The 18,451-nt window shown below is 42.6% G+C and overlaps 1 protein-coding gene across 2 annotated transcripts in view; it reads right to left on the bottom strand.

The window, feature by feature from the left end:
• Positions 1 to 18,451, bottom strand: part of itgb5 (integrin, beta 5) — a 191,541-nt gene that overhangs the window by 171,157 nt on the left and 1,933 nt on the right. For both annotated transcript variants that reach the window (XM_041200573.1, XM_041200574.1), the window contains exon 3: positions 8,892 to 9,099. In XM_041200573.1, the coding sequence (XP_041056507.1) occupies positions 8,892 to 9,099 (208 nt within the window). The remainder of the gene's footprint in view (positions 1 to 8,891; positions 9,100 to 18,451) is intronic.

Raw genomic sequence — 18,451 nt, 5'->3', positions numbered from 1 at the left:
CCAGTAAATAACAGCTTTGCCACTGATGCCCACATCCAATGAATGAATTTTTAAAAATTATATACTTGCCCTGATGTTAATTCAGTTTCCAGAGCAGATCCAGATACAGGATTCTTTTAGCTGTGGAACAGGGTCTGGCCTGCAGTGGTGGTCAGTACATCAAATGGGTGGAAATGTAATGGTCTCCACAACAATGAATATGAACTTCTCCTGTGGGTCCAACCCAGGAACCCTGAAGGATTTATATATTTTCCAACTTTTAGGCTCAGGGAGAAAATATCCATGATCAGTAACTCTCCTTTCCCAACTGATGTATGGGCATCAAAATTTCCAACAGGTGCAAATAAGTGAGTGCCAAAGATGCAACCATATTGGCATCTGTGCTTGCCTGACCCATAACAATAAAATGCTCTCCCGCCAACGAACATGCAAACTAGGAGCAGAAGTCAGACATTCAGCCCCTCGAGCCTGTTCTGCCATTCAATAAAATCATGGCTGATCTGTTTGTGTTTTGAATTCCACATTCCCATCTACCCCCCAGTAACGTTTAATTCCCTTGCCTAACAAGAATCTAATTATCTCCACCTTAAAAATATTCACTGACCCCACCCCAACCGGCTTCGGAGCCAGAGTTCCAAAGTTGCACAACCCTCTGAGAGAAAAAAATTCTCCTCATCTCTGTCCTAAAAGGATGACCCCTGATTTTAAAACAGCGACCCCTAGTTCTGGGCTCACCCAGAAGAGGAAATGTCTTTTCCACGACAATCTTGTCGAGATGGTTCAGGATCTTAAATACTTCAATCAAGTCACCCCCTCAGTTTTCTAAACTCCAATACAAACAAGCCTAGTCTGCCCAATCTTTCCTCATGTATTCCAGGTATCAATCTAGTAAATCTCCTCTGAACCACCTCCAACGAAATGACATCCTTCCTTAAATAAGGAGACCGAAACTGCAGACACTATTCAAGGTGTTGTCTTATCAATGCCCTGTATAACAGGAGCATAACATCCTTACTTTAATGTTCAATTCCTCTTATAATGAAGGATAGTGTTCCATTAGCCTTCTTAATTACCTGCTCTATCTGCATACTAACTTTTTGTGACTCAAGCACTAGAACACCTAGATCCCTCTACATCTCAGAATTATGCAGCCGTTCTCCATTTAAATAATACTCTGCTTTTTTATTCTTCTTGCCAAGGTGAACAACTTCACATTTTCACATATTATACTCCACTGCCCAATTTTTGCCCACTCACTCAAGCAATCTATATCCGTCTGTAACTCCCTTATGTCCTCTTTACAACATACTTGCCTACGTATCTTTGTGTCATCTGCAAACTTAGCTACCGTATTTTCACTCCCCTCATCTAAGTCATTGATACAAATTGTAAAAAGCTGAGGCCCCAGGTCTGTACACATGTTTGGGCAAAATTTCACCCTTGGCAGGCAGGCTTTCCGGGGGCGGCCGGGAAGCCGACCACCGTCCGCGATCGGGACCAGACCGCAATTTCATGCTGGCGGGCCAATTAAGGCCCACCCAGCATGAATTGCAAGCAGCAGTGCTCAGCGCTGCCTGTGCGGATGGGGGGAGGAGGGTGAACGGGCTGAGCACGAATTTTGCACATGTGTGCAAAGCTGCTTCAGGGAGATAAACCGTTTTCTAAAAAAAAATAAAGAAAATTAAAACATAATAAAACATGTCCCCTCATGTGATTCTGTCACATGAGCAGGGACATGTTATTAATTCAATTTTAAAACTTTTATTTTTATTTGCTTTTGGAAACGTCATCCCGCCTGTGGATGATGTTTCCAAAAAAATGCAAAGACCGCTTGGTCTTTTTGTCTGCCCGCCAACCGTTAGGTTGGACAGTGTAGTGAAAAATGTCAGTTAATTGATTATTTAATGGTCTTAACAAGCCTTTTAATTGTCGGCGGGTGCGCTGCTGAGTCCAATGCGCGCCCGCCAACCAAACTATCGCTCAATTGCGTGTTGATGTCGTCACGTTCGACAACGTCAACGCGGGTCATTTCATGCTTGAGTGGGTCGGGTGTGCCCCACCCGCCGAGCAAAAAATTCTGCCCTATGAGATTTGACTGCTGACACTGAACAGAAGAATCTGCTCTGCCAAAACTACAAATTCAGAGAAGCTGCTTTAACCTTGCATTCAATGTAAATTTGAAACACTAAGGGCAGAATTTGCTCTTTGGCATGCGGGGGCGGGCCACAACGCGGAAAATGATGTAAAATGGGCATGCATCCCGACATCACCGCGCGGCATTCAGATCTTCCATTCAGCGAGTGCGTGCCGGTGACGGCCACATGCCCACCGAACTGTCAAAGGCCTGTTAAGGCCATTAATAAACCAATTGAACTAATTCTGAATGCTGCCCGTCCAACCATCATCCAAGGGCAGGATGAGATTTCATGAAAGTTTTATTAAACTAATAAATATGTTTTACACATTTCATAAACATGTCCCAGCTCATGTGAGGGGGAGTGTCCAAATAATTTCAATCCTTCCTCATTTCAAACTTTCAATGTGAACTTAATCTCACTGAGGCAGCTCTGTGCCTCAGGGAGATTTCTGCACTCTTTCGCCCCGACTTTTCCCTCCTTCCCCCCTGCCCGCACAGATAGCGCTGAGTGCTACTGGGCACACGTCATGCTGGGTGGGCCTTAATTGGGCCCCCACATAAAATGGTGGCACGCCACCGAATGCGGGCAGCAATTGGTTCCATGCCCACTTCCGACCGGCCTGCCCGACAGCAGAAAATTCTGTCCTAGGATTCTTAGGACTGTGTTTTCAATTTGTAAATTTTGAAAAGATTAGGAGACACGGTTTTGATTCCATACAGTTCTCTAACTCATTAAATTTTCACCAACAATTAGTGCAATTTTTTCTTATATTTTACCTAATAGTTTTTTTGCAGAGTTAAGGCAACAACTCCTGTATTATGAACACTGGAGGCCTGAGACCATGAATGCTCATGATAGGATCAGTCCAATGCACAAAGGCTAAAAAATATTTAAAGTCTGAATGCCACTCTTGTTGCTTAGCATGCTTAAAAAGATAAATATTTCCAGCTTGGTGGCCTTCCCCCATTCCACCCACTGAAAAGGCTTACGAGCCATGAACAGCTTAACAGCCTTTAATTCTCTATTTTGTTTTGGAGCTTAGGTCTCATACAACGTTCTCAAAAATGTACTTTCCAATACAAGTAATTAGAAGAGGGTTGAAATAGAACTGAGCTGGTTGGTTTTTACATGCCTTAAAACAAGGGATATTGAACTCAATTATATTTATTTCCCCATCGCTATTCCAGTTGACATTTCTTACTTTAGCCAGGCCAGGGAATCAGACGTAGACTTGCCTGGCCTATGTATATCCTGGCCTACAAAGTGGGGTACTACTGAATGGTCCATTTACCCATTGACACAAAAACTAGAAATAATAGAGGAAGACAAGTCTTCAAAAAATCTTTGGTTGATAAAATGTAATATCTATCTTGCACAGACCGACCCCCAAGTCCAGATATTTAGGCATCATTATGCAGAATCAAGAGTTAGAATTATGAGCTTTATAAGGTAATGTTTTTGGATTGTTTCTTTAATTCAGGGTAAAAATTAAGAGAAATCATGTGACCTGTTCTTAAGCCTGCCTAACAACAGGCTTGGGTGGTGTGGCTGCTAAAGGTTAAAGGTAGGCCTGGGTTGATTTTTTGAGAAGGTGCAAGGTACACTTGGAGACAATGGTGCAGCACTGTGTTTATTTCATTCATTTTACAGGATATGGGTTTCGCTGGCTAGGCCAGCTTTTATTGCCCATCCCGAATTGCCCTTGAGAAGGCGGTGGTGAGCTGCCTTCTTGAATCACAGCAGTCCCTGTGGTGTAGGTGCACCCAAAGTGCTGATAGGGAGGGAGTTCCAGGATTTTGACCCAGTGACAGTGAAGAAATATTTCCAAGTCAGGACGTGAGTGACTTGGAGGGGAAATTCTAGGTGGTGGCATTCCCATGTATCTGCTGCTCTTGTCTTTCTAGATGGTAGCGGTCGAGGGTTTGGAAGGTGCAGCCGAAGGAGGCTTGGTGAGCTCCTCCAGTGCATCTTATAGATGGTACACACTGCTGCCACTGTTCGACAGTGGTGGAGAGAGTGAATGTTTAAAGAAGGGTTGCCAATCAAGCAGGCTGCTTTGTCCTGGATGTTGTCAAATTCCTTGTGTGTTGCTGGAGTTGCACCAATCCAAGCAAGTGGACAGGATTCCATCACACTCCTGACTTGTGCCTTGTAGATGGTGGGCAGGCTTTGGGGAGTCAGGAGGGGAGTTACTCGTGGCACAATTACAAGCCTCTGACCTGCTCTTGTTGCCACAGTATTTATATGGCTAATCCAGTTCAGTTTCTGGTCAATGCTAACCCCTAGGATGTTGATACAGGAGGTTTCAGCAACGGTAATGCCATTGAATGTCAAGGGGTGATGGTTAGATTATCTCTTGTTGGAGATGGTCATTGCCTGGCACTTGTGTGGCATAAATGTTACTTGCCACATGTCAATCCAAGCCTGGATATTGTCCATGTCTTGCTGCATTTGGACTTGGGCTGCTTCAGTATATAACAAATCATGAATGGTGCTGAACATTGTTCAATCACCAGCAAACAACCCCACTTCTGACCTTATGATGGAAGGAAGGTCAATGATGAAGCAGCTGAAGATGGTTGGGCTGAGGACACTACCCTGAGGAACTCCTGCATGTTGTCCTGCAGCTGAGATGACTGACCTCCAACAACCACAACCATCTTCCTTTGTGCTAGGTATGACTTCAATCATGGGAGAGTTTTCCCCCTGATTCCCATTGACTCCAGTTTTGCTAGGGCTCAGTCAAATGTGGCCTTTGTGCCAAGGGCAGTCATTCTCCCCTCACCTTAGAAGTTCAGCTTTTTTGTCCATGTTAGAACAAAGGCTGTAAAGAGGAAAGGAGCTAAGGGGCCCTGGCGGAACCCAATCTGGGCACTGTGGGAAGGTTATTGCTAAGCAAGTGCCACTTGTTGGCACTGTTGATGACCCCTTCCATTACTTTATTGATGATTGAGAGTAGACTGACAGAGCGGTAATTGGCTGCGTTGGATTTGTAGTGCTTTTTGTGTACAGGACATACCTGGGCAATTTTCCACATATCCGGGTAGATGCCAGTGTTGTCGCTGTACTGGAACAGCTTGGCTAGAGGCGCTGCAAGTTCCAGAGCACAAACCTTCAGTACTACTGCCGGAATATTGTTAGGGCCCAGAACCTTTGCAGCATCCAGTGCCTTCAGCCGTTTCCTGATATCATGTGCAGTGAATCGAATTGGATGAAGACTGGTATCTGTGATACTGAGGGCCTCCGGAGAAGGCCCAGATAGGTCATCCACTCAGCACTTCTGCTGAAGATTGTTCCAAATGCTTCAGCCTTATCTTTTGCACTGATGTGCTAGACTCCTCCATCATTAAGGATGGGAATATTTGTGGAGCTTCCTTCTTCAGTGAGTTGGTTAATTGTCCACTACCATTTACAACTGGATGTGGCAGGACTGCATTGCTTAGATCTGATCTGCTGGTTGTGGAATCACTTAGCTCTGTCTATCACTTGCTGCTTATGCAGTTTGGCATGCAAGTAATCCTGTGTCGTAGCTTCACCAGGTTGACAACTCATTTTTTGGTATGCCTTGTGCTGCTCCTGGCATGTCATCCTGCACTCTTCATTGAATCAAGGTTGATCCTGTGGCTTGGTGGTAATGGTCGGGTGGGGGGGTATGCCAGGCCATGAGGTTACAGATTCTGCTGCTGCTGATGTCCCACAGTGCCTTATGGATGCCCAGTCTTGAGTTGCTTGATCTGTTCGAAATCTATCCCATGTAGTACGGTGGAAGTGCCACGCAACACAATGGAAGCTATCCTCAATGTGAAGAAGGGACTTTGTCTCCGCAAGGACTGTGCAGTGGTCACTCCTACCAATACTGTCATGGACAGATGCATATGTGGCAGGTAGGTTGATGAGGGTGAGGTCAAGTATGTTTTTCCCTCTTTTTGGTTCCCTCATCACCTGCCGCAGACCCAGTCTAGGAGCTATGTCCTTTAGGTCTCAACCAGCTCGGTCTGTGGCAGTGCTACTGAGCCACTCTAGGTGATGGACATTTAAGTCCCCCACCCCGAGTTCATTCTGTCCCTTTGCCACCCTCAGTGCTTCCTCCAGGTAGGGTTCAACATGGAGAAGTATTGATTCATCAGCTGAAGGGGGGCAGTAGGTGGTAATCAGCAGGAGGTTTCCTTGCCTATATTTGACCTGTTGTCATGAGACTTCACAGCGTCTGGAGTCAATGTTGAGGACTCCCAGGGCAACTCTCTCCTGACTGTATACCGCTGTGCTGCCACCTCTGCTGGGTCTGTCCTGCCGGTGGGACAGAACATACCCAGGGATGGAGATAGTCGTGTCTGGGACATTGTCTGTAAGGTACAATTCCGTGAGTATGCCTATGTCAGGCTGTTGCTTGACTAGTCTGTGAGACAGCTCTCCCAATTTTGGCACAAGGCCCCAGATGTTAGTAAGGAGGACTTTGCAGGGTCAACAGGGCTGGGTCTGCCATTGTCGTTTCCGGTGCCTAGGTCGATGCTGGGTGGTCCATCCAGTTTCATTCTTTTTTATTGACTTTTTAGCAGAATGATACAAATTACTGGCTTGTTAGGCCATTTCAGAGGGCATTTAAGAGTCAACCACATTATTGTAGATCTGGAGTCACATGTAGGCCAGACCAGGTGAGGATAGCAGCTTTCCTTCCCTTAAGGACATAAGTGAATCAGTTGGGTTTTTAACAACAATTAACAATGGCTTTGTGGTCATCATTAGACTTTTAATTCCAGATTTCTTTTACTGAATTGAAATTCCACCATCTGCCATGGTAGAATTCGAATCCGGATCCCCAGAGCAATACCCTGGGTCTCTGGATTACCAGTGCAGTGACAATACCACTATACCACTGCCTCCCCTAATGGTTACAATGGTTAGACTGCTAGTCTCCAAAATCCCAAGAATGTCAGGTTGTAAATACGTTTTTTTATTCATTCATGGGACATGGGCATTGGTGGCTAGACCAGCATTTATTGCCCACCCCTAATTGCCCTTGAGAAGGTGGTGATGAGCTGCCTTCTTGAACCGCTGCAGTCCATGTGGTGTAGGTACAGGTGTTAGGGAGGGAGCTCCAAGATTTTGATCCAGCGACAGTGAAGGATTGGCGATATATTTCTAAGGGAAGAACTTTTGGGTTGGCGAGCGGGGGCAGGGCCTGCTCACCGACACGTAAAATGATGCGCGGTGACGTCGGGCAGGCGTCCTAACGTTACCATACGTCATTTAGATTTGTAGTTCGATGGGTGCGCAGCTGAGTCGGCTGCACACTTGCCAAACTGTCAAAGGCCTATTAAGGCCTGTTAAAAACTAATTGAATTGATAAAATCAGCTGCCCATCCAACCTTAAGGCTGGCGGGCAGGCGAAGAGCCCAGGCGGCCTTCGCATTTTTCATGGAACCTCATCCATGGGTGGGATGAGGTTTCATGACATGTTTAAAAATTCAATAAAAACTTTTTAAAAAATTTATTGACACGTCCCAGCTTATGTGACACTGTCACATGTTTTAAAAGTTTTTCATTTCTTTATCTAAATGTTTAAACCATAAACTAATTTCCCTGAGGCACTCTGTGGCTCAGGGAGATTTTTGCGCTCTTTCGTGTGCATTCGCGAAAGAGTGCAGGCCCTGACTCAGGGAGTCCCACCCTGCCCGCACAGGGAGCGTACAGCGCTTCCAGGTGTGCGTCACACTAGGCAGGCCTTATTTGGCCTGCCCACGTAAAGTGGCAGTGCGGACCCAATTGGGGGCGCCGATCAGGTTCACGTCCGCTCTCACCCACCCCCGCACAACCCTCCAGATGGGGGAAAATTCTGCCCTTCAGGATGGTGAATGGTATGGAGGGGAACTTTGAGGTGGTGGTGTTCCCATGTGTTTGCTGTCCTTGTCCTTCTGGATGGTAGCAGTTGTGAGTTTGGAAGGTGCTGTCTAAGGAGGCTTGGTGAGTTCCTGCAGTGCATCCTGTAGATGGTACACGCTGCTGCGACTGTGCATCAGTGGTGAAAGGACTTATGCTTTAAACTGTTTGTTTACTTCCAAGAAAAAATTGTTGGGGTTCAAGGACAGCCGATCAGCATTTTTCCTGGACACAAGGCCCATGTCACTCACATTGCCAAGGAGATGGGCTTTGAGAGGAGAAGGTATCCCTGAAACTCACAGATATAGGCAGTCTGCCAGAATCTGGGAGAGAGAGAGAGAGCAACTAGAGGTCGAAATTTCTCTGTAGTTCAACCTGCAGGAATGTGGGTGGGAGCTCACATTCAGATTGAAAAGACCAAATTTGTCAGGATTTTAAACGAGGCTGGAAGGTTTGCCTAGCTTGCACGAGAGAGAGAACCTCCAGGAAAAACACCCACCACGAAAACAATTCTAGGGTTAAAGTTACCAGCTGAGAATTGTAAAGAACAGAAGTAAACCCCTGCAAGCTAAGAAACGCCTTGGACTGATTCTGGGAGAATTGAATGTTTACTTCATAGACAGTGCAAAGTATACCTGTCAAGTGGATTTTCCAGCTGTGTTAAATGCAGAAGGGGAAGATTCTGTTCTGTAGTTTAAAGTATAAATGGCCTACAACAATAGTGTTTAATCATGGTGGTTTTTAGTCTGTTTGTTACTGTAAAATAGTTAACCCATGAAATCTTGTCATGTCATCCTTTCACCTATCAACCAGAAGTTTGAATTTATTTTTCTTAAAGTTATCAGTCTCTAAGGAGAATGTAAAACAAGACTTTACCTGTTCTTAGCTTCAGAGCAATCCTTTGAGGCGTTAGTTGAATGACATCTGATTGTGATGATCCTGATCCCTTATTGCTCAATGGTAAGTTTCTTTGTATCAGTATACCACTTTGAGGACTCTCTATAAACTGAATTGTGCATCCTCTTTTAATCAAGTTTTCCCTAAAGTCACATCTTGAAAAGATGCTTCCCTTGTTGCCAAATTCCTTAAAGATAAAAAGTGATAAGAAAATAAGAATGTTAAATTAATCACAATAGACACAGTGACGCAGATATAAATTGCTCTGTAAAGAAAATATGAGTTACAGGGGACAATTCAATCATTATTTTTGCTTAGCCATTTTAGGACTATTACAGCTTTTCTAATATTAGATTTTCTTTTTGTATGATGTAGCCTTCATGTGCACTTTTCAAATTACTTCTGACTCTTTAAAAGTCACTATCGTCATTCCAGTAGAAATTTCTGCTTCAAATTTTAGGAGGTGTAGAATTACAGTCGAAATAAAAGAAAACCAATTATTGATTCATAGATGCACCTATGAAGTTCACATGCAATTATTCAAAGCCTTTTTTCAGCCTACTGAACTTTTCTGCATGTGTGAAGCAGAGTGAGATAACAGAAAGTACTACTGTGCAGGGATGGGATATAAAAACTGAATTATAGCTGTACAAGAAGGTCTCAAGGACAGAGAGCCATAGCAACTGGCACAGTGGGTCTGAGTAGCGTGAAAAATGCATGATTACTAAAACAGCCATTGTTGTTGCAGTCTACTCTGTGGGAGCGGATTCTTTGCAGATTAGCTACAGTAATCAACTGGAGTACTATGACCCATGTGTAGGTGTAAATTTAAGGTAATCTGAAAAGCCCTATAAACACAATACTATCTACCCACCAATGCTAATCTCTCCTTACAAAATACTATGAATTATATTAAATAAAGTCTGTGAAATTAGTTATCCATCCCCTTCACTGCTTCCTAAGATATTCTGGACTTTATTATACCCTGCTTAAACTGTAGACAAGAACACAGTAAATAAACAATCCCACACTGCAGTTCTGCAATAAATAACTATTAAAAAACAGGTGACAATACAATACAAAGGATGGCAGCTGCTTTTAATTCCAATGGCATTAAAATAAATCACTTTTTAAATCTTTATCACCCCTTTTCTTGTGGAATAGGATATATATTGCATTTGACCACAGAAATGTAGTTGTTAATGTTTCAATTTGGCAGGCACAAGCATTTTAAATGCCAAGTCCTCTGCTACAATGCTGTATAACTGTAAACATGAAAATCATTATTTTTTAAAATATATTCATTATAATGTTACCTATTTATGCATTTCATAAGTGGGCACTTCTTCGCCACTGTCAAGCTCAAACAGATGGAATAAAAATTTGCTTGCCTCCCCATTTACCTCACCTCAACCGACAGAGCCCTCTTCCACACTTCCATCAACTCCAGGATGGACCTTTTCAACACTCTACTTGTGAACTTCCCAAATTCCACGCAAACTCCAAATTGTTCAAAACTCCTCCTACCCTATCTACTCCTCTTCATGGAATCATCTATTGCTTTCCTATTTCGATCCTCATTACAAATTCCTGCATGATAACATCTCACCCAAACAACCTCCTTCAGTCATATGTACCAGCAAATCTTCTGTTTTTCCAACTCTAGCCTCTTTTGCATGTCTATCATTCCCATGGGAATGGGATGAATGCCTGTTTTATATCCTGCTGAGTTTACCTTTCATTGATTTCAGATGGGGTGTAAAATGGGTGCCTGATCTAAACTCACCCATTCTCACTGAGGTTAGGTTAAATCAGATGCTAATGTTCACCCAATTTCTCCTCTCTGAAGTAACTTAGGATGTTTTACAATGTTAAAAGCACTTTCAAAATACAAGTTGTGGGTACAATTCTAATGCTGATTTAAGAGGTTATGGTTGTGGTTTTCTGTTTCTTTATTTACCAAGCATCAAATTTCCCATACAATCACTTTAATGGACAGAAAACTGTTGGACAGCAAAAGGGGAAACCATAGCCCATTTGTACACTACTCTACTCTACTCTAAAAATCTACTCTAAAGTCAATATAATTGGGAACTGAACAAAAACAACCATGAAGTGAACAGAAAGGTGCATTTGAGTTTTAAGTACATTGTTGAAATAACATCAATATCTCCATTAGTAGTTTATGACACCGGAATCCAAATTAGAATAATCTTGGCATAAATAGGTTTGATAGTACATCCAAATGTTCTAAACTCAGAAGTAATAGCTTGTCTAAATCCAACAATGGAAAATGTCATTACCTCCCAAATCATATGAAACCTCTAAATATGTAAATATCGTATAATGTACACAAAATATGTAAATGTATAAAAATGTATAAATAGCATGTACACAATCAATATCTACAGGTTATTCAAATTAAATGTAAAAATTATGTTAACTGTCCTTTCACTTATGTCACACCATCTTAATCATAAAATTATCATGAAATAATCAAAAATAATATTCCATCAGTGTCTGTTAAACCTGCAGATGTAGACCATTATACATAAACACACGAACAATGTACAATAACAAATAGCCAGCAGCGAAGCTATGTTTCAAATTTGAAGCTCTCCTTTTAGTTATAAGCTGCCATCATACTGCTTCTGTGATTTGCAGCATCTTCAAATCTTCTTGATTGAATTACAGTCTTTATAACTCACTGCCAGCTATCGATAATCCCAGATTAACTCTAAAAAGTTTTAAATACTGGCCTGCTCCCTGATTAGCCCTCAGCTAAAGAGCCCTTTCAATCAGCTTGGCTTCTGCCAAAGATTTGAAAGGTCATGTCTACTCCAACCATCAATTATAAATTTGAAAAAAATTCCTAGTGTTGACCTCATCTCTCATCTTTGGGAGAACAAAACCACAGACAAACAAATATTTTTATTCTTCTAAAGCGGTGACTCAGGTTTGTTTTCAATTCAATGGACAACATATTACAAGGGGGAGGACAGATCACCCCCACCCTAACCCACCTTGTAGGCAATGTTGGCATGGAGCCAACCCACTTCATGCCCGCGGACCCCACAGCAATAATGTGCTGCAGGCGGGCTGAACTGAAGCAGGAAGTCACGCCCTTGGGAGCTGCGGGCCAATTGGATTTGGGGCAGTCCTGGCAGCGTCAGTGCATTAGTGGGCGCTGCCAGGACTGCAACTAAGAACAAGAAGAAGGCCCGTGAATTCCAGAGCCAGGTAAGTCTTGGGTAGTAAGGGTTTGGGCAGTTTAGGGAGGAGGAGGAGGGGGGGGTGTGTGTGTTTTATAGAGCACAGCTCGGAAGAAACAGGGGTGCTATCTTAGAGGGGCTGCCCCCCTTCCTTATGTTCAAAGGGTCCCTCCCCCAAAAGATAGCACCCTCCCCTCTTCCTTCCCATCCTCTGAGACGGATTTTTTAAAACGCAGCCTGCACGCTCCTGCTCAATTGCCCATGCTAACTGTTTCATGACATGGGCAGCATATTATTGGGGTCAATTGGCTTGTTAACAATCTCAATTGACCCCTAATTATTTATTTAAATATAGCAGACAGGCTGCCAATTTTGGCAATTGCCTACCCTTCATATTATGGGGGTGAGCTCGGGGGTGGGCGGAAAGGTGGTAGGGTGGGTACCCGCCCTATTTTACATGCACCCATCACCGAAAACACGCCTGGTGTATCTCAACAGTATGAGTATTGTGGGATGCAAAAAGATCAAAATAATTAATTGAACATTACTGTTTCTTCTGAAGTAAAATCTGGAGATCAAGGTCCTTGTAGCTTTGATTAAAGCTCAATGTTAATAAGTGGTTACTACATCCCTTCCAAATATTGATGCACACTCAGAAATTAATTTGTAGAAAAACCTGTGTATTGTCCATAACATTCTATCACTGAGCAGCACCTTGCAAATAGTAACCATAACATAAATGCATTTGAGAGTTAGAAGGGAGAATCACAAACCAAAGATTGAAATTTAAATAAGCTAAGCTTTGAAGGGATGAGAAATAAACCGATCACAGTAAAGAATCTAATAAAGTGCATAGGCCTATAAAGCAAAGACAAATACAAAGAAAAGTAGAAATCCAGCAGAATCGGAGAGTTATAAAAATTAACAAAGGGATACAAAAGAAGTAATGGGAGGACAAAAATAAATATTAAATAATCTGCAAGGGATATTAAAGCTAATAGCACTGACTTATATAGATATATTGAGAAAGGGAATGTGGACCTATTAGAAAAGAATGCAGGCAAGGCTATAATAGATAATAAGAAAACAACAGATTTTTCACAACAGAGGAACAGGAGCAGTGGAACCTAAAAATAGGCCAAATTAAAGGCATTACTATATTGGATACAAGTTTTAGAAAAGATAATGGTGAAAAGAATGGACCTTAAACCAAAGAACTATCTGGAATCAAATAATTTCAATCCCAAGGTTTTAAAGAAAATATGCAAGGAAAATAAGGATGTATTAGTCATCCAAAGCTCTCTAGATGTGGGAATTGTGCTTCTGGATTGGAAAACCCTCAATGTCGTTCATTAGTTAAGATGGGATGGAATAAAAAAACAGGTAACTACAGTCAGTTTAACATTAATTGTGTGAGTTTACTGAAATCTATTATTAGAAACAGAATGACTGAGCATTAAGATATGTATCAGTTGATCAAAGACAGTGAGCATGGATTTGTAAAGGGTAGGTCATGTTTGGATTATGTATTTAATTGTTTTGAGGAGGTCACTGGCATAGTGGCTAGGGGAATGCAAATGGATTTTGTCCAAATGGACATTTTAAAAGCATTTTTATATGGCTCCACAAGAGAGTTTAATAGCAAAAATGACAGTGCATGTTATTGGAATTAATCTTATGACATGGGTGACAATAGGATGGGTAGAAATAAAGGGAATTTTCCATGATTGGTGGGATATGGTGTGGTGTTTCTCAGGGATCTGTACTGAGGTCTCAACTTTTCACCACATATATCAATCAATTGGTAAACAACAACAGTAATAACTTGCATTTTATACCACCTTTAATGTAGTAAATGGTCCCAAAGTGCCTCACAAGAGCATTAGCAAACAAAATTTGACACTGAGCACATAAGGAGATACTAAGGCAGATGACCAAAAGCTTGGTCAAAAAGGTATGTTATCAGCAGTGTTTTAAAGGAGGAGAAATAGATAAAGAGGCAAAATGTTTTAGATGCCTTGCACATGAGGCCAGAATTGGAGATCCTGAAGAGCTGGAGGATTTTACAGGGAAAAGGCATGTAGGGACTTAAAATAGAGACTTTGTCATCCAGAAGGCAATGTAAATCAGCAAGCACAGGGTGGTGGGTATTGGGAATTGGTGCAATTTAAGATACAGGCAATTGAGTTTTGGATGCCTTCAAATTCATATAGGGTTAAAGATGGAAAGTGGGCCAGGCGAGCCTTGGAATAGCAAAGTCTAAAAACATGGATGATGGTTTCAGCAGCAAATGAGCTCATTGTCCCGGAGTCAGGCAATCACATGGAGGTGGAAGTAGACTGTCATGGTGATGGAGCAAATATGTGGTTGGAAGATAATTTCGGGGTCAGGTACAATCATGAAGTTGCACAGTTTGGTTCAACATCAGACATTTATTAGGGAGAGGGATGGAGTTTAAGACTAGAGAACAGATTTTGTGGCAGGAAATGAATACATTTCCTTCAGTTTTCCCAATATTTAACTGGAAAAACATTCTGTGCATCCAGTACCAGATTTTGGACAAGCAGTCTGGCAAATCAGAGACAGTAAGGTAGTCAAGAGAGATGGTGGTGAAGAAGAGCTGGATGTCATTGGCATACGAGTGGTATGATACCTGATATCTTTTCAGATGGCAGGATGTAGATGAGAATAATGAGGTGGCCATGAACAGGTTATTTGTGGACCCCAGAGGCAATGCAGTGAGAGTGGGGAGAGAAACCAATGCAGGTAATTCTCCGGCCACAGCTGGATGGATAAGACTGGAACCATGGAAAGGCAATTCCACTCTGCTGGATGATGGAGGAGAGACACTGGAGGAGGATGGTTTGGTCAGCTATGTAAAAGGTCAAGAAAAATGAGGAGGGATAGTTTACCATGGTTACTCTCACACAGGATGTCACTTGTGACTTTCAGTAGTGGCAGGGGCAGAAACTTAATTGGAGGAATTCAAACATGAAGTTGTAGGAAAGGTGGACACTGTTTTGACAACACGTTCAAGAACTTTGGAAAGGAAAAGGAGGTTGGAGATGGGTCATACGGACTCGAAACGTTAACTGTATTCCTCTCCGCAGATGCTGTCAGACTTGCTGAGTTTTTCCAGGTATTTTTATTTTTGTTTTTGTTTTGGATTTCCAGCATCCCCAGTTTTTTGCTTTTATCTTAGTGTTTAATTGACTGCCACTTCTCTTCAACGAATGACTACCTTGAAGAAGTATTGCTCTTCTCTCCAACAGGATTTCTGCCTCTCTCTTTTGCCTTGTTCACCTTCATTGCTTTCCATTTCTCTCCTGGTGTTTGACAAGGTGTTTACTAAAACTCACTTTCACCTATTAGCACATGTCTTAGCTAATATCACCACCAACAACACCTCTTTGTCCTTTTGTCTATGACATCTTTTGGCAATCTCCACCTATCACTGGCCCTCTATCCAGCTCTACTTGTCCTATCACCCTGCCCCCCCTCCTTAAACCAGCTTATATTTCTCCTCTCTTCTATTTTTCCTTAGTTCTGCTGAAGAGTCATACAGGCTCAAAACGTTAACTGTATTCCTCTCCGTAGATGCTGTCAGACCTGCTGAGTTTTTCCAGGTATTTTTATTTTTGGAAATGGGTTGGTGGTTTGCAAGGACAGAGGGTCAAGGGTGGTTTTTATTGAGGAAAGGTGAGATAGGAGCAGGAGTAGGCCATTCGGCTCCTCTAGCCTGCACCACCATTCAACTAGATCATGGTTTATCTTCTATCTCAATGCCATTTTCCTGCACTATCCTCATATCCCTCAATATATTTAATATCTAGAAATCTATCGATCTCTGTTTTGAACATACTCAATGACTAAGCCTGATCGCAGACTTGAAGGGAAGAGGAACAGTACGTGAGGAGATGAAATCGTTAACAATAACAGCTAATATGGGGGGCAGAAAGGGAAGCTGGTCAGCAGTTTGATGGGAATAGGGTTGAGAGAAAATGAGGTGAATCTCATAGACAAGATCAGCTGGAGAGAGCATAATGGGAGACAGAGAGAAACTAGAGAAAAATATAAGTTCAGGGATAGCACAGGAAGTAATCGTAGAGGAAGTTAGGTCCAGTGGGCTCAGAGAAGAGAGAAAAAGTGCAGAGGCAGCTGAATGGATGGTTGCTTTGTGACAAAGGAGTCTCTCCACTCGTTGTTAGAGGAGACAGGAGAGAAGTGTTTAAGAAGCCTGTTTGTAGAGAGAGAGGAGGAGCTGGGAGGGAAGGAATTGAGATAGGTCTAGACAGATTTGCAGGTGACACTAAGTTAGAAGGAACATTAAGTGAGTGGATGGGACCAAGAATTTATGAAGGACACGAGGCGAGTGTGTGAACAAAACTATGACAGATGGAGTTCAAAGTGGTGGATGTGCAAAATCATCCACTTCAGCTCCAGAGAAGGGAAATTAGAATATTTTCTTAATGGTGAGAGACCAAAAGCTGTGGTCATTTAGGTGTTCATGTGCACAAATAACTAAAAGTTAGCCACAATTACAAAAAGTAACCAAAAACACCAGTGGAATTTCACCTTTATCTCAAGGGGTTTAGAATTCAACAACTAGGAATTAGGAAGTGATACAAAAACAAAAATTGCTGGAAAAACTCAGCAGGTCTGACAGCATCTGTGGAGAGAAAGACAGAGTTAACGCTTCGAGTCCGTATGACTTCTTCAGAACTAAAGAGAAGTAGAAACGTGGTGAAATATATAGTGTATATACTGTTTAAGGGGGGGGTGGGACAGGTGACGCGGTGAGGCTGGAGCAGAGAGTTCATGATGAATGTTAAGTCCAGAAGGCTGTAAAGTGGCTAATCGGAAGATGAGGTGCTGTTCCTCCAGTTTGCGTTGAGTTTCACTAGAACATTGCAACAGGCCAAGGTCAGACATGTGGGCATGAGAGCAGGGTGGAGTGTTGAAATGGCAAGCGACAGGAAGGTCTGGGTCATGCTTGCGGACAGACTGAAGGTGTCCCGCAAAGCGGTCACCCAGTCTGTATTTGGACTCTCCAATGTAGAGGAGACCGCACTGGGAGCAGCAAATACAGTGGACCAAATTGAGCGAAGTGCAAGTGAAGAGCTGCTTCATTTGAAAGGAGTGCTTGGGCCCTTGGACAGTGAGGAGGGGGGAAGTAAAGGGGCAGGTGTCGCACCTTCTGTGATTGCATGGGAAGGTGCGGTGGGAGGGGGTTGAGGTGTAGAGGGTGACGGAGGAATGGCATAATGTCCGTCCTTGGCCTGCTGCAATGTTCCAGTGAAGCTCAGCGCAAAGTGGAGAAACAGCACCTCATGTTCCGATTAGCCACTTTACAGCCTTCGGACTTAACACTGAGTTCAACAACTTCAGATCATGAACTCTCTCCTCCATCCTCAACCCTTTTTGATCCCCTCTTTTCAATATTTATTTTATAATTTTATCTATTTTTCCCCACCTATTTCTATTATTATTTAAAAAATGTATTTTCATATATTGTTTTATCCCCACCTTATAGTCCATTTCAACCGTCCCCTCCCCCAACCCCACCCCACTAGGGCCATCTGTCACTTGCTCATCCTGCTCTCTACTCTTAATGTCACCATTAACCAGTATCATCACCATCAACACCCCTTTGACCTTTTGTTTATGACATATTTTGCAATCTCTCCTTTGTCTCCACCTATCACTGGCCTTCTATCCAGTTTCACCTGTCCCACCCCCCCTTAAACAGTATATATAATCACCACATTTCTACTCCTCTTTAGTTCTGAAGAGTCATACGGACTCGAAACGTTAACTCTGTCTTTCTCTCCACAGATGTTCAGACCTGCTGAGCTTTTCCAGAAATTTTTGTTTTTGTTTCAGATTTCCAACACCCGCAGTATTTTGCTTCTAATTAGGAAATGATGTTTCAGTTGGTCAGAGCCCACCTAGAGCATTACTATCAGGGTTGGCTAGCAGAACAAGAGGGCATAGTCTTATCAATGGAGCTAGGCTATTTAGGAATGAAATCAAGAAGCACTTTTTCATACCAATAGTAGTAGAAATCTTGAACTCATTCCCATGAATGGCTGTGAATGCTGGGTCAATGGAAATTTTCAAGACTGAGATCGATAGATCTTTGCTGGACATTGGTTTCAAGGGACATGGAACAAAGGCAGGTAAATGTATTTAAAGTACAGGACACCCCTGACTTACCTGAATGGCAGCCTCAAGAGGCCAAATTACTTCCTCCTCTTCCTACGTTTCTATATATGGTGTAAACGATAGACACCTAAAAGTTTTGACTGAGCTCCTGAAAATATTTAG

The sequence above is a fragment of the Carcharodon carcharias genome, chromosome 12 (genome assembly GCF_017639515.1).
Source record: "Carcharodon carcharias isolate sCarCar2 chromosome 12, sCarCar2.pri, whole genome shotgun sequence".
In the NCBI taxonomy this organism is placed as follows: Eukaryota; Metazoa; Chordata; class Chondrichthyes; order Lamniformes; family Lamnidae; genus Carcharodon; species Carcharodon carcharias.
Note: the sequence above shows the minus strand (reverse complement) of the source record. Positions and strands in the feature narration are given on the sequence as shown.